The 17305-nt window shown below is 35.9% G+C and overlaps 2 protein-coding genes across 2 annotated transcripts; both read left to right on the top strand.

Annotated features, from left to right (window-relative positions):
- Positions 1 to 7839: 7839 nt before the first annotated feature.
- LOC120118444 (protein FLOWERING LOCUS D-like) lies at positions 7840 to 13065 on the top strand. Its single transcript, XM_039138471.1, is given in 6 exon segments — positions 7840 to 8916; positions 8919 to 9749; positions 10178 to 10936; positions 11020 to 11065; positions 11187 to 11308; positions 11973 to 13065. Coding segments are annotated over 6 exon segments (2706 nt in total). The 5' UTR covers positions 7840 to 8000; the 3' UTR covers positions 12005 to 13065.
- On the top strand, positions 13050 to 16942 carry LOC120118822 (U11/U12 small nuclear ribonucleoprotein 31 kDa protein-like). The gene is made up of 2 exons (XM_039138785.1): positions 13050 to 13099; positions 15977 to 16942. The coding sequence occupies exons 1-2, from the start codon at positions 13050 to 13052 to the stop codon at positions 16788 to 16790; spliced, it is 864 nt and encodes a 287-aa protein (XP_038994716.1). The 3' UTR covers positions 16791 to 16942.
- The last annotated feature ends 363 nt before the right edge of the window (positions 16943 to 17305 follow it).

Below are 17305 nucleotides of genomic sequence, written 5' to 3'. Positions count from 1 at the left end.
ACTGTCTGATTTGAGAGATATTTTCAAGGGATGGAGCTCTCATTTGGCTAAATTCTTGGATGGGATTAAGTATTGGAGTCATTCTGGACATAAGAAGCCAAAGAAGTTCAATGTCACAGTTGTCAGAGACGAGACCGCGCCACAGCAATCGCCGGGAGCCAGAGGGGATTGTGGTCCTCTCGTATGCCTTTGCTTGGCGCGTTTGACGACGGGAAGCACAGAGTTTTTACCTCCCACCGATAGAGATAAAGCTGCAGTAGGCTTGTGGTTTCGGCATTATATGGCTAGAGCAATATATTCGAGACGCTTCCTACCTGCATCCGCGTTATGAAAGTGTCCATTGTTAATTGGTAAGTCAAATGCAAGTTTTGTTAACATATATACTCCTTTTGGTTTGAAAATGTTTGGTTAAGTACCTAGAATTCAATAATTTGCTGTTTGTAAGTTTTAGATATGTAGAAAGTCTTGTTTGAGCAAATGTTTGGTTTCTGCAGGTTAATCCTTAAGTGAGCTGCGTGAAATGGATGTACGGGGTCACAAAGTTGTTGATTCATTGATTCAATAATTGATGAAGAAATAAGAATAATTATTATTTTTGATTGTTTAATTGATTTGTAAAAGATGATTTGTAAATCTTGATTTGTTTAATTGATGTGTACATAATTTGTGTTGAAATGTAATAGTTGATTTGTTGATTTTCAATCTGCTTTATGTTGAAGGCAAAACAGAATATCGCAACGCGAAATGGAAATTGCAACGCGAAATGAAAAACGCAATGCGAAATGAAAATCGCAACGAGAAAATCGCAATGCGAAATGAAAATCGCAATGCGAAATGAAAATCGCAATGCGAAATGAAAATCGCAACGAGAAAATCGCAATGCGATTTTCATTTCGCATTGCGATTTTCTCGTTGCGATAACCATTTTCGCGTTGCGATAGTCAAATGAATGTCTAATAAGTGATGACAACTGAACAGATCATAGCAATGTTCAAACTCAAGTTACTAATACATGCCTAACTGAAAATGTTAAAAGTGCACACATAAAATACACATAATGCAAGTTTTGTTAACATATATACTCCTTTTGGTTTGAAAATGTTTGGTTAAGTACCTAGAATTCAATAATAATTGTTAAAAGTTTATGCATGTTAATCCTCATTGCCTTTTTCATTTCGCATTGCGATTCTATCGTTGCGATTTGCATTTCGCATTGCGATGGTCAAATGATTGCCTTTCGCAACGCGATTCTGACTCGCAATGCGAGTTTCAAAGTTCGCAACAGGTTTTAGTTTCGCAAGCCAAATTTTGAGTGTATATATACGCAGCAGCAACAACTCATAAACCTAAATCCCTAAATCGCAACTCATTCCATCTCCATCTATCACTCTCTCCGGCGACATTCGTTCAAATATCCAACGACATCCTTCCCCATCCGGCAACAGGTCTTAGTTTCGCATCTCGTTTGTTTAGTTACAACCATGAAATCATCTAATGTTGATCATGTTTGGATAGATTTGTGTTTTGGAGGGTCATGGGAGAATGTTCATGGTGTTTTACAATATATGCCTTTACCCATGAATCTTCAACTAAAACTGTCATTAAAGAAGTTAACATCAATTAAACAAATCAACTTTTACAAATCACCTTTTACAAATCAATTAAACAATAAAAAAATAAGCAATAATTATTAGAGAAAATAACACTTATACTATTGAATCAACTTTTGCAGCCATACATCATTTTCACGCAGCTCACTTCTGAGATTAACCTGCATAAACCAAACATTTGCTCAAACAACACTTTCTACACATCTAAAACCTACAAACAGCAAATTATTGAATTCTAGGTACTTAACCAAACATTTTCAAACCACAAGCCTATAAACATACCAATTGTTTATGGACATTTTTATAACGCGGATGCATGTAGGCAGCGTCTCGTATATATCGATCTAGCCATATAATGTCGAAACCACAAGCCTACTGCAGCTCTATCTATATCGGTGGGAGGTAGATACTTTATACTTCCTGTGATCAAACGGTCCAACGCCAAGCATACGAGAGGACCACAATCCCCTCTGGGTCCTTTCGTTTGTTGTGGTGCGGTCTCGTCTCTGCTAACTGTAATATTGAGCTTCTTTGGCTTCTTGTTTCCAGAACGAGTCCAATAATTTATCGCATCCAAGTATTTAGCCAAATAAGAGCTCCATCCCTTAATAATATCTCTTAAATCAGCCAATGATATGTAATTTATCATGTTGTCATATACTATTGCCTTAAAGGATGGGATCTGAAGCTCGACGAGAAGCCAATGGTTACGTTCCAAAACAGGGATAAACACCTGCAATCATAAGTAATAATTCATTCATTTGCGCACTTATTTATGAATACCTTTAAACTCAATCTAAATAAACACTAACCTTATCGACCTCCCACCATGCAGGATAAAGTTTAGCTTGTCCATTGCCCAACGCAAATGATTCATCTCGTTGATTCTTCAAGTGAACTGCGTTAAAAGCCGTCGGCATTATTGTATACCGTGTATTTCTTTTATTTTCCTTAAGTTTCCTAATTATTAGTAGACGTGACACCCACGCATCGATATGCTGTTTTACAAAAAAATACATATATTAGTGAATTACATTAATTTTTAAACAAATTAATCAAATGAAAATATAAGAAAAATATAAGACTTACCCCTCCATCGAAATAGCCATTGTCTTCGACCCCTAATAATACGCCCCACCAAGACCGATCAAGCAACAAATAGATATCATCATTGAGCTTGCATATGTCAGTGAAACACCCCTGGCTTCGCTCATGTAGATAAAAATCAACTGCGGTCTTAGCCCAAAGGGTGTTATCCAGAATTGTGTCCGGTAGTTGTTTCCTCTCCTCTTCAGATACCGGTATGGTACTGGCCGGTAACTCATACGAGAGCCAACTTGAATCCATCATGTCCGGCACGTCAGAGGGTTTCTCAAGAATCCTATATATGACGCCATGTGAATCGGGCTCTTGAATGGGGGAGGGACCTCTTTAACGATGACAGTGGCCTCTTGAACGGTGGGAGGGGACTCTCGAGGAATGATAGGGGCCTCTTCAACGATAGGAGTGGACTCTTGAGGGATGATAGGCGAGTCGGGCTTCTTCTTGCGGTGTCTTCGCACTATTGGGGTATACGGATACTTAATAGCACGTGCACGCCGTCTGATGCGTGAACTCTGTCGTGCAAGAAAAACCCGACGTAAAGCATCCACCTTATCGGTCCGCTAATAAAAATACAAATATCAGTAAATAAACAGACATGATATTTAAACAGTGAAACAAAGATAAATATATTTCAAACTTTCAACCAAAAGACAAAACAAAGACAAATACTAACTTCACAGTGTTAAAGTAAAAGTTTAGCAGTTTTGGCAGCAACCGAATAAATTTACTAAGCAATCTAAGTGAAATGGTTAATTTAAGTGAAATTACGAGTAAATTTATCATCAAGTTAAATATGGAAAATCTTAAACTTACCTCGTTGCGTAGAGTATGAACCTCATTCTGCAACGATACTACCATCTCACGTAGAGCGGTAACCTCACCACGTAAAGTAGACACCTCCACACGCCATGCACCATCGTTATCGCGTAGAGTACCGATCTCCTCACGCAAGGCATTGACCTCATCACGTAACTCCCTTGACTCATCCCGTGGAGGTGGAGAACAGGGAGATAGAAGTCGTGGCATCTTTGTCGGTTGCCTATCATGAGGTGATGGGGAGAAGAGACTCGATGATGTGACGGGATAGGTGATGGCTCTCGTTGTAGAGGTGTATAGTCGGGTCGATCAGGTGATGGCTCTGGGTGAGGTGATGGCTCTCGAAGTGGAGGAAGTGGAGGATGGTCATCATTCGTGCCATCAAAAAAACGCTGACTAGCTTGCTACCAATCAGTGGCAAGCTCAACCTCCGTGGGTGTCAGTCTCATTAATGGAGTGTTGGCCTCCTAAAAATATAAAAACTAAACAAAGTTAAACGTCTACTATTAATAACTTGTTTATATGATAGTATTTGTGTTAACTTACATTATTTATTGTCGCATATGGTATTAAGTCTCCCAATCCAACATACGTTTCCTCTTCCAGGAAATAGCCCTAGGAATATCATCTGAGGATTTTAATGCATATGTCCGCATGCTGGGGAAAGCCTCGAATATCCAAATCTACAAACAATAAATAACAAACATTAGTAATTGTTAAATAATTAATTATAATTTTGAAAACATTATATAGAAATTCTTACCTTAAAGGCCCAAACAAAGCCTGACAAAGTGTATTTCGACCCATCGCCCCGCAAACTTTTGCGGTCATCAAAGGCAGACGACAACTTAGTCCAGGTAGCTTTCCATATATACGAACCCCACGGAAACAGATTCCATGCATTTAGGTCATCTACCAATAATATTAGCTCCTGAGGAATAGGTTGTCTGGCCTCTCTGCCTAGAAAGTCGGCATACAAAAGTAGTAGAAGGCATACTCGGCAACATCGACGTCATTCATCCGAGTAAAACCATCTTTCTTATTAAACAATTTCTTCATGTCGTCGACGTGTAAGTTCGGCTTCTCTATTGACTCATCAGGAAAAACCCTGGATAACCATGATGGGCGGGTGATATGACGAGTGTACCGGCCTACATCATCGTGTCCGAATCGTAGACCAGTGATTAAGCAGAACTCCTTCCGCCCAAAACAAGTATACGCCGGTGGAAAATGAAACCATATCTCTTCCTCACCACGTTGTATACTGTCGGGTAGATCGCTAGTCATGGTCTGAAGCCACAAATGGGTCAAACTAGCATCTCCACCCGGATGCTGTACTCTCAGCCATGGCCCGAAGCAGGTCTCTTCAAACAATTTTCTTTGTGCAGGTGAAAGCTTCGAAGCAATTGTAGTGGCTAGGCTAACTTTATTCCTTAATGTCAATGAAGCCGAAAAAAATTTCTACAAAAAAACAATAAACATACCAAGTTAGATATACCAAAATTACACTGTCAAGATATACCAAAAACAAAACAATAAACATAATAGTAGTTTATTCTTGAAACTAAAATTTGCAACACTGTTTTTGTCTTTTGGTTGAAATGAAAATCGCAACGAGATAATGAGAATCGCAACGCGGAAATGACTATCGCAACGAGAGAATCGCAACGCGAAATGACTATCGCGACCAGACAATCGCAACGCGAAATGAAAATCGCAACCGCGAAATAAAATCGCAACGCGAAATGAAAATCGCAACGCGAAATGAAAATCGCAATGCGATTTTGGTTTCGCGTTGCGATTTTTATTTCGCGTTGCGATTATCTCGTTGCGATAGTTATTTCCGCGTTGCGATTTTCATTCTCGAAACTATTCTTCTTCTGCATTACTTCAACCAAAAGACAAAGCAAAGACAAATACTAACTTCACAGGCTAAACAGTTTAGCAGTATTGGCAGCAATCGAATGAATTTAATAAGAAATCTAAGTGAAATGGTTAATCTATTATTGAAATTACCAGTAAACTTATCATCAATCTCAATATGAAAAACCTAAAATAATGCAAAAATTTCAAAATAAAAAATAAAAAAAACTAACCCTCGGAGGTTGATTTCCATTTCTGAATGATTGTGAGGGATTTTTGACTGTGAATGGTTGTGAGGGATTTCGCCGGCGATGGGGACGGAAATCTTCGGAGATGGGTACGGATTTCGCCGTAGAGAGTGAGAGATGGAGATGGGACTGAGTGTTGTGTTTTTGGGTTTGAGGTTATGAGTTGCGATTACTGTGGACGGTTCATTTTCCGATTTATTAAGAAAAAATACGTGTTTGGAATTTGAAAAAAAAATACGCGTTAATACGAATGGCGCTATGTAAATCGCGTTGCGAAAGTCAGTATCGCGTTGCGAAAGTAAGTATCTCGTTGCGATTTTTTATTATCGCATTGCGATAGTAAGTATCGCATTGCGATTTTCCCAATTCGCGTTGCGATTTACTTATTCGCATTGCGATTTTCCCAATTCGCGTTGCGATTTACTTATTCGCATTGCGAATTGGGAAAATCGCAACGATACTGTAGACCATCGCAACGCGATTTTCAACTATCGCATTGCGAAAATGCAACGCGAATTTGCGATAATAGAGATCGCGTTGCGAATTAGCGATCGCATTGCGATTTTGTTGGTCATTTTGGCAAATCCGGAAAAAGTTGGTTAAAATCGTATATTATATGGGATTTTTGGTCACTGAGGTTATTTTCTCTTTTATTTATCTCAAACCGTTAATTATATTAGAAATATCAAGGGTAAATTACATATTTAGTCACTTAATTATTTCTATAATTCTACTTTAATCACTCAATTATTATTTTTTCAAAATCATCACTAAAATAATAAACTCATGGTTTTGAAATGCACTATGCTGTGCTTGCAGTAGCATGGAACCATCCACACATGAATTTCTTGTTCAGTGAGTGAAGGGTGTTCAAAGAAGGCGTCACCTTTATTAATGTTGTTATTAGCATTTCAATTGTTTTTCCTAGATCCTTTATAAAGAAGAAAGATTGGATATTTGACTCCCTTTCAACGAACTCATTTCTCGAATGCTTTTTATGCTTCATTTTCTCACTGAGATGCAATCTGTCAACTGGATTTTTATGATGTTTGATTCATTGCATATATATGTATGGAATCTCTTCTTGGTGTCTTTTAGCAATGCATCTTTGGTTGGTTTTGATGTACAGGGCTGCAAAACAACTCACTGGAATCGAGCAAAACCCAACAAAGTTCACACCTTCAAACACAAGATTTCAGTGAGGCAGCTCGAGTATACGCAGAAGGTTCCGCACAAATGAGATCACTTCAACTCCTCCCATTAATGTTGCCTATGCGTCCACTCCGGTGATGGAGGAAGATGAGGCGATACATGGTGACTTCTACCTTGTGCAAAGTCATACTTTGATTGTCAAGAATATAGACATCTTAGCAAATTTTTGGAGACCAACATCTGGAAACGACGTCGTTTCCATCATGGTCGTGATCCTCTTCTTCAACCCATGGCTATCCTTTGAACAACGGGAACCTTCTTAAAGGTGTCTTTTTCAGCTTCTAAAGGGACTTTCCGATCGGTTTCTTGGTCGAGCACTAGACTGATGGGGAGCAATTAGCACTTCGTGGAGGGAGAGAAAGGAAAAGACGAGTTTTGAAGGGATGCAGTGATTTGAAGGAGGTTTTTTTGGGGTTTAGAGGAGTGAAAAGGAGAGAAAATTTGAGTTTTGGTGAAGAAGATGAAGGGGAGAAGAGTTGCATATTTTTTCAGGTTTTTTTTTCACTTGTATTTGGTTTAGTTTGATAAAACTACCTAATTTTTTTTTATGGAGAAATGTTGGGCAGCTAATGGGGAAGAAGAGTTGCTAATCACTATTTTGCTCATTTTACATTTTCAGTGATGATTTTAAAAAATAATTTGGAGAATAAAATAGAATAAGTTGAGTGACTGAATATATAATTTGTCTTTGTTATTTTTATCGGAGTTAATATTTTGAGATAAATAAAATAACAATTTAAACTTAAAAAATTAAAATATACTTTAGAACAAATAACATACTTTTTTTTGAATTAAATAAAAAAAAAGCATTAAAACTAATTAGTCCTATCTTGCATCGATAAGCCTTGGGACTCTTCTTAAAGTAAATAAACTACAGTCAACGGTGAAGTCTGGTAAATATGCAGTTCGAAAGGTAAGGATCAAACTAGCCGTGCCATGCTACCCACCAGTCTATTCCTTTCCCGAGGAATAGTTAAGCCTTCCAATTTTAGCATTCTTTTACTATGACGTCACGTTTTGAATTGCGGATCGATTATCTAAACTGATTCCGTAGTTTTTTTTATCAGGAAACAAACACTATTTATTCTTCTGCCATTGCCACCGTGTTCTGTAACTCTACTCACAGTAAATAGTAAGGAAACTCTAGATGAATTCATCAAATCAAACCTCGGATGATTCCTCTGAGTTCCCTATTCCCCACGTTAGTCTCTTTCCACCTTTACCGAATCCTATCCCTAACACCAATTTCCATCCTATCCCTAACCCGAATGTCTCTCTTCCTCCCGATGATCACATCCACTCCCTCCCAGTCCCCCAAAAACGACGACGCGGCCGGCCTCAACGGAATGCCCCGACGACATCGTCCTTTCAGCTCCTTAACTCTCCCAATGGCTCCTTCAATCTCAATCTCTCAGTCTCTAACCCAAACCTTAATCATAATTCGATGTCCTCATCATCAGCGGCGACGACACAGACTACACAGCCCAAAATTGACGATGAGATCATCGTGATCAATAAGGAATCAACGGCAGAGGCTCTTACCGCTCTTTCTGCTGGATTCCCTGCCGATTATCTCACCGAGGAAGAAATTGATTTCGGCGTCGTTTCCTCTGTTGGCGGCATCGAGCAGGTAAATTATATTCTCATTCGAAACCACATTATTGCAAAATGGCGCGAAAACGTATCGAATTGGGTGACTAGAGACATGTTTGTTGATTCTATACCCAAACATTGTAGCACGATTTTAGATTCTGCTTATAATTATTTAGTTGCATATGGATATATAAATTTTGGGGTTGCCTCGGCAATTAAGGAGAAAATTCCAGCGGAACCTAGTAGAAGTAAAGTGATTATTATTGGTGCTGGGTTAGCAGGGCTGACTGCGGCTAGACAGTTAATGGGGTTCGGGTTTAAGGTGACGGTTTTGGAAGGGAGAAAGAGAGCCGGTGGGAGGGTTTATACGAAGAAGATGGAGGGAGGGAATAGGGTGAGTGCAGCTGCGGATTTAGGTGGGAGTATGTTAACTGGTACCTTGGGGAATCCGTTAGGGATTGTGGCGAAACAATTGGTGCTTCTCTTTTTAAGGTGAGGGACAAGTGTCCACTTTATCGGATGGATGGGAGTCCGGTAGATCGGGATATGGATTTTAAGGTGGAGAAGGCTTTCAATAGGCTTTTGGATAAGGCTAGTAAGCTTAGGAAGTTAATGGGGGAGGTTTCGATGGATGTTTCACTTGGAGCTGCATTAGAGACGTTTAGAGAGGTGTACGGGGATGCAGTGACTGAAGAGGAGATTAGTTTGTTCAATTGGCATCTTGCAAATTTAGAATATGCGAATGCTGGATTGGTTTCTAAGCTTTCACTTGCATTTTGGGACCAAGATGATCCATATGACATGGGAGGGGATCATTGCTTCTTGCCAGGAGGAAATGGGAGGTTGGTTCAGGCTCTGGCCGAGAATGTGCCTATTTTGTACGAGAAAACTGTGCATACTATCAGGTATGGCAGTGACGGAGTGCAGGTTATGGCAGGAGCTCAGGTGTATGAAGGTGATATGGCATTATGTACAGTGCCTCTCGGAGTTTTAAAGAGTGGGTCGATCAAGTTTGCTCCAGAGTTGCCTCAGAGGAAGCTTGATGCCATAAAGAGGTTGGGGTTTGGGTTGTTGAATAAGGTTGGAATGCTTTTTCCCCATGTATTTTGGGGTACAGATCTTGATACGTTTGGGTATCTTACTAAAGATCCAAGCCATCGAGGAGAGTTTTTTCTGTTTTATAGCTATGCAACAGTTGCTAGTGGTCCTCTATTGCTCGCTTTAGTAGCAGGAGAAGCTGCACATAGGTTTGAAACTCAGCCTCCTATAGATGCAGTGGCACAGGTTCTCCAAATTCTCAAGGGTAATTAATCCGATTTAATGTGTTGACATTGCTTTATTTATTCAGCATTATTTTGAATCTATGATTGAAACTGAAATAAAAAAATTTATCTGCGGAAAGATATTTAATGTTATGATGTGGTTTCTCATTGATGTCACTATTAAGAGAGGGCTAACATTATGATACATATTTTTTTAAATCTTCTTTGTATATTGCTTGCTCAGTGCTCATTTTATTCAACAGCCTTGGATATTAAATAAAAGTAGGTATTTTCTTATTGTCTCGTGTGCATATTATTTAAAGAAAGAGTGTCATTTGTAAGTGAATCATTAATATAGAGAATTTTTGGTGATTTTAACTTGTTTCAATTTTGGTTGTATACAATGATGCACATCTTATAGCCAAAAATTTAATTGTTTTGGTTACGCATTGTGTATGTTTGCATGCAGGTATATATGAACCACAAGGCATCACCGTCCCTGAGCCCCTCCAAACTGTCTGTACCAGATGGGGTGGTGATCCCTTCAGCCTAGGTTCGTACTCTAATGTTGCAGTGGGAGCATCTGGAGATGACTATGATATATTAGCAGAAAGTGTTGGGGATGGAAGACTTTTCTTTGCAGGGGAGGCCACTACAAGGCGATACCCTGCCACCATGCATGGAGCTTTTCTTACTGGACTCCGGGAAGCTGCAAATATGGCTCAATATGTGAATTCTCGTACTGCTAAGAAAAAGATTGACAGGAGTCCATCGAATACTGCTCATTCTTGTGCTTCCATCCTTACGGATTTGTTCAGAGAACCTGATCTGGAATTTGGTAGTTTTTCTGTAATTTTTGGTCGAAAGAATGCTGATCCAAAGTCACCAGCTATTCTGAGGGTGACAATTAGTGAGCTCCGAAAGAAGAATCAGGAAAGCTCAATGACAGATCAGCAACATTCGAATAAGGTGCTTTTTCAGCAGCTCCAATCACATTTTAATCAACAACAATTACATGTTTATACATTGTTATCAAAGAAACAAGCACTTGATCTAAGAGAAGTGAGAGGTGGTGATGAGATGAGGCTGAACTATCTGTGTGAAAAGCTGCGAATTAAGCTGGTGGGACGGAAGGGTTTGGGACCTACTGTCAATTCCGTCATTGCTTCTATTAAAGCACAAAGGGGTCTTCGGAAACCTTCTTCAAGTCCTTTGGCTCTAAAATCAGGTGAGATTCATTGGATATTCCTTTATTTTTATCCCAAAATATGAAATTTACTCATGAAATAACATTTCTATGGTTTCTTAAAGGGGCATCAATGCTGAAAACTGGCAATTTTAAGCACAAGTTCATTAGGTAAGAATTAAGAGGCAAACCTTTTAATGTTGTTTTTCTTATGTATGTTGAAGATCTCCTTATGGTTAACTGAGGGATGTTACCTGATCCTTATTCCCCTATTTTTTCATTATTTTCACAGAAAGGCTAAAATAGTACGCAAAACTAAAGGGATGCCTCCTCCAATTGTGAATGCGGTAAATGGCGATCCGTCAGAGGAAATAAAAATGACAAAGCAGGCTCCTCTTGACTCTTCTAGTTCAGGTATGTCTGAAGTTTTCCAGTTTCCTTCTATTGCTTCATTTCTTTTGGTGCAGTTCCATGGCATGCAATTAATTGTTACAGTTTGGTTTTCTGATCTTTTATGTTCTATGCCTATATTAGTATCAACTGTTTTTCTGTGACAGTTGCAATTCAGTGTCAAGTATCTTAATTGTTCTAGTATAGTCGTTGTTCTGTTTTTCCCTAGTTCATTTAAGTTGCGTTTAAAAACTTAGATTTCAAATTTGGATTTGGATTTCAATATAAGTGTAAATTTTGTAATAAAACACATATAAATGTAGCGCATCATAATTTTTCAATTTCATGAATTTGTTGGATGCCTATTTAGTATTGAATTTGAAATACCTATAAATACTTGTGAATTTGAAATTCATGCTTTATACCTTGAAAAAAATGCAAGTACATTGAATCATATAATTTATATATTTTCAAACTTTCCAAACTTAGCATTAGAGTTTTTCTCCTTATAAAAAAACATGGGGAACTTTTGCTATTGGCTATTGTTTGTTCTTGATTTTAAGTGAGTTGTGATGGAAAAACCAAGATAATAAATTCTACCTAAATTTACTTATATCTGTCGTTGTGAAATGGTGTTAATATTTTTTTTAAATGGGAAATCTGAGTATAGAAAAAGTCCTTGTAATAGGGCAAAACCAAGGTGAGATGTTTAAGCAATGAACTGGAAATGTGTGTATTTTTTATGGATCCTGAAGATCAGAGTTTCATAGTTCAGTGACATTGCCTAAGCCATAATATTCTGCAAACCCCCTTTCTTCAATTCTTGGAGCTTGTACCTGAGACTTAAAAATGTTGCCATACAAGCTGGAATCTAATGTGTTCTATATCCTTATGTTACTTGGATTCGGGTGTGAGTATCGGATACAGGTATGCAACCTATATGGGTATGTTTTGTTTTTGTTTTTTAAATTCACGTATTTAGAGGATACTAGGAGAGTCATATTCTTTTACTTGTGTCCGTAAATAAAATGTCGGAGAAAAATAGCATTTCCCAAAGTTAGGAAACTGTAATTTTTGTTAATCTATTTGCTCAATCACTGCCACCATAAAGTTGTCGTGCCACGGTTGGCCTGTTTTCTGAAAGTTTAGAAATGCTATACATTTAGCAAGAACCAGATGTTGGTAATGGTTTCGGGATGCATTCATTGATAATACCCTGTTTAAGTGCCCCTGCTACTTGCTGCTGCATCTAAATCCTTTTAGAGTCAGCAATTCTGAATATAGGGATCAAAGTTCGCCCAAGGCAAACTGTTTTACAGTCGTAAAGCCTGCCGTGATCAAATGTGATGGAGGAAATTGTTCTTTCCGTGACTAAGGCTTTCTGGTTTGATATTTGAGAAGCAGAACACGTACTGATTCTTGTACAGGATTCACGGACATCTCGCCTTATCCGACGAAGTGAACAGCTACCTATGCAACTGAGATGATGATCGAGTCGAGGCTGTCGATGAGAGCAGCTTGGTCGAGGTGTGGTAATGTTATTGGTGGAGCCTTGAAGACCCATATTCACAGCAATTTTGTACATCAGAAAGTATGGGAAGTTGAGGCAAATAGCGTGTTGCGGATACATTTTTTGAGAATTTCCTATCCAGAGCAGGAATTATTGATATGCTTTGAATAAGGAATATATTTCATGATTTCTGGAAATCTTGTATTGTTTTATTGCATTTCCTTTTTATTTTAATGCATGAACGAGATTGTAGGCATGTCTAGTAATGGTTCATGGACCGAACGGGTCAAGTTTTTGCCTGTTTTGTAGTTCTCCAAAAATTTAAGCTAATTTGAAGTTATTTTTCAAAAGTATTTTTCTACCTATTTTTTAAAAAACAATTTCAAACCGTTCTAAATAAAAAAAAGAAAAATATTTTTTATTATTGAAATAGTATTTTGAATTGAATTCAACCATTTTTATGACAAAGAGATTCAACTCTTAGGGGCATTTGATTATTTTCAAGGGAAATAAATATTGAATATATATATATTTGTATAAGTATATTTCTGTATTTTTAAAGAAAGAAAAAAAATAAAAATATATATTAAGTGATTTGCGTAAACCTTTCATTGAATATATATAAATTAGATAATACAAAATTATATTTCTACGAATTTTTGTGTAAATATTTTGATTTTAATATTAAGAATTTAATTTGTTAAAAAATATGTCACAACTTGGTAAAACAATCATCTTTTATATCTTATATTCCTTTGGAAGATTATTCCATGCTGAACGAAAAGCGATGAGCACCACGATGAGCGTCATTAATTTAATTTATAAAAATTTAAATTCTAAATTACTCAACGTATAACTAAATTTAGTTAAACATTTAAAGATAAATTATTTATAATAAATGATAAATTGTACCAGTGACCACCTAATTATTGCCCCTTTTCATTTTGACAAGTATTTTTGAAATTTTGTCAATTAGGTAACTCAACTATTTAAATGCATTCAATTAAGTCACTTGCCGTTAATATTTAACGGAGAAGTTGATGTGACAGTTAAAATATTTGGTATAATTACATATTTGGTTATTGTTATTTATATATTCTATCAATTTGTTCCTAATTTTAATAAATTAAAATAAATTTAACCTCAAATCTTTAATTTTAAAAGGTTTTAAAAGTTACGACATATTTTATATTTATATCAAAACAAATTTTTTTATTAGAAATTCCATTCATGGTTCTCAGAAGCATCTCCGTCAATGGTATCATAACCTCTTTTGGTTTTAAGGAAAATATAGTTGATTAGCCCATGCATATAAAGTTCACTGGACAAAATTTTTATCCTATTATTATTTGTAGATGACATTCTACTATAAAAAGGGATATAGTCTAACATGTAAAACTAAGAAATTTTTATCCAGTAAATTTCTAATAGAAAAAGGTGACATATATTTCATTCACGTTTGACACAGTCTTCCTTTAAAATTTTAAAAATTCATCTCCTACCATAAAATTTTATGTCTATCTTTAATAAAAGTTTATACTCATAAGATTCTCGGTGGACTTAGCATGGAAAACTTTACACTAAGAGATTGACCTATATCAAAAGGGAGATAAATTTAATTTGCTTTAAATTTAATATTATAAATTATTACTTTAGTTATTTAATTTTTTTAGAAAAATATTTTGTTATAAATTTTGTTTTGTTATAAATATAGAATATGTCATAACTTTTAAAATTAAGATAAATTAAAATAAAAAGTTGAATTTTGGATAATTATATATGGCACCATTTGATTTGAGGGTTGAGTTTATTTTAATTTATTAAAATTAGGACTAAATTGATAAAATATATAAGTAACAGTGACCAAATGTGTAATTATATAAAATATTTTAACTCTCACTTCAGCTTATCTATTAAATATTAACGACAAGTGGTTTAATTGAATACATTTAAATAGTTTGTGACCCGATTAACAAAATTTCAAAAATATTGGTCAAAATGAAAAGGGTCAATAATTAGGTAGTCACTAGTATAGTTTACCCTTTGTTTTAAATAATTTATCTTTAAATTTTTAACTAATTTATGTTGAGTATTATAGAATTTAAATTTTTATCAATTAAATTGATAATGCTCGTCGCTGCTCGTCGAACGCATAAGAATCATTCATATTCATTTAAACAAATACTATAATTTTACATTTTTATCAAACAATAAAATACAATATTCTTAATAATATGTTAAGTAGCGTAACATTTCATTAAATTTTAAATTACTTAGAAATAAATTGAGAAATCGAAATAAAAGTAATAAAAGATAATTAAAATTTTAAATTTGGGTGGTAGAAAGGATTGAAGATTTTGATTGGTTCTTCAAGATTTACGTATAAATTCTAAAATTGTTTATAAATGAAGACAACATTGGTGCAATATTAAAAATGAGTAAACTACGCATTAAAGTATTTAAATTGTTAGTTTTGTTTTATTTTAATATTTAATTTTATAATTTTTAATTTTTAATTTTTAAAAAATAATACTTAAAATTTAAATTGTCTTATAGTAGTACCTAACGTTAAAAACTTAACATCTTTAATATATATAATTTTAATACTCGAATCTAAGACCTCAAAAAATAATAATATTTTTTTACTGCTAAGGTCGCTCGATTCGTGTGAGAATAATAATTTCCAATTGAGGAATGAGGACGACTTTCAAAGTTGCTAGAAGCGGATGCCATTTAAATAATAATAATTTTTAATCACAATACATGATAATTCTATTATTTTTCTGTCAACATACGATGATTTTTTTTAATATTTAAATAATCTTATATTTTTAAATGATCTTTAATATATTTTATTTTTGAAATTAAAGATAATTTTCTAAATTATTTTTTATTAAAAAATAATATATATTTTAAATATTATTAATCATTTGACAGTAAATATTTAATTATCATATTACAATTGTTAGCACTTAAACACATAAACTCTAAAAATAATAATAATTTTTTAACTACTTAGGTAAAATGAATAATTACAAAATAGTTATAACGACATATGTTTGAATTTTGGATCATAATAGTATAAAGTTAAGTGGTTTTCGCAGACTTTTTTTTTTTTTTTTTTTTGCGTGTGTGTTGGGCCTTGGGGGTATTTATAATTATAAAGACTTTTTTCTGTTTAGAATTTCCAAATTAAAGACAATAAGTTCTAAAAGAAAATCCAACAAAAGCAGCGATAGTGAAGAAGACGATACCTTTTATTACCGCTACTCCTCCATCGCTGCCCCACCTTCCTCCTCTTCCTCCTCCTCGAGACCCTCCGATTCGAATCAAATCACCACCAAATCCACCGGAAGTGGTGGCGGCGGATCCGGTGGCCTAGCCCCATCGAAATCGACCCTGTACGTCTCCAATCTCGAATACTCCCTCACAAACTCCGACGTCCACACTCTCTTCTCCACCTTCGGAAAAATCGCCCGCGTTACAGTCTTCAAAGATCGGGCCACACGAACTTCAAAGGGAGTCGCCTTCGTCCAGTTTGTTTCCCGCGAGGATGCGCTATCCGCGGCGAGTGTCATGCACGGGAAAGTACTCAATGGCAGAACCCTCAGCGCTTCCATTGCCGTCGATAACGGACGAGCCCCAGAGTTTATTAAAAAAAGGGTTTATAAGGATAAGTCTAGATGTTATGAATGTGGGGTTAGTGGGCATTTGTCGTACGAGTGTCCGAAGAATCAGTTAGGGCCTAGGGAGAGACCGGTGCCAAAGAAGGGGCGGAGAGGTGGCGGCGTCGGCGGGGAGAAGAGGGAGGATGGCGGGGATTGGGGAGATGAAGAATCAGAGGGTGGAGAGGGGTTTGAAGAGGATAATTGGGCGTCAGTGGTGGATGGGGCGGCAGAGGAAAGGTTGAGAAAAGTGGAAATGGCGGAGGAAAAGAAGAAGAAGATGACAAGAAAAGCTAGTTATTTTAGTGATGAGAGTGATGAGGAAGATTGATTTAATGGATAAATTGAGTTATTTTCACACTCAAACTTAACCTGGAATCGTTTGAAATTTGAGGTACATTAAATTTTTGTTATGATTTTAAGCTCCAAACCATAGATTGTAATAGATCTTGCACTTATGTATTTATTGTATCTTTAGTGGTATATTTGATTATTTTGTGATGAGGGATTAGGAAGGATGATTTAACGAGGCAAATGAAGTTGCTTTGTTGGGGTATCATATATACTTTTAGTTTTCGATGATCTTATTAGTTACCATAATGGTGACGAATTGAGCATTGTTTAAAAGTACAATTGTAATTAGCGTTATTGTTTAATTATGATTTGAGCTCGAACTTGACTGATTTAATGATGGTTAATTCTGCAGTGTTTAAAAGTATGGCAGTGATTAGTTATATTGTATAAAAATTATAACCATGATTCAGGCTTGAAATTAATTGTGTTAACTGTTAATGGTGGTGAATTGTTCATTGTTTAAAGGTGTGATATTGATTAGTACAATCTATG

Source organism: Hibiscus syriacus, unplaced genomic scaffold (genome assembly GCF_006381635.1).
Source record: "Hibiscus syriacus cultivar Baekdansim isolate YM2019G1 unplaced genomic scaffold, ASM638163v2 tig00110328_pilon, whole genome shotgun sequence".
Classification (NCBI taxonomy): domain Eukaryota; kingdom Viridiplantae; phylum Streptophyta; class Magnoliopsida; order Malvales; family Malvaceae; genus Hibiscus; species Hibiscus syriacus.
The sequence above is the reverse complement of the archived record's forward strand: the minus strand, read 5'-3'. Positions and strand labels throughout refer to the sequence as shown.

Coding starts and splice junctions, on each gene's coding strand:
- LOC120118822 (XM_039138785.1), top strand. CDS start 13,050: ATGTCTAGTAATGGTTCATGGACCGAACGGGTCAAGTTTTTGCCTGTT. Junction 13,100..15,976: donor GTCAAGTTTTTGCCTGTTTT/GTAGTTCTCCAA, acceptor TTTTCTGTTTAG/AATTTCCAAATTAAAGACAA.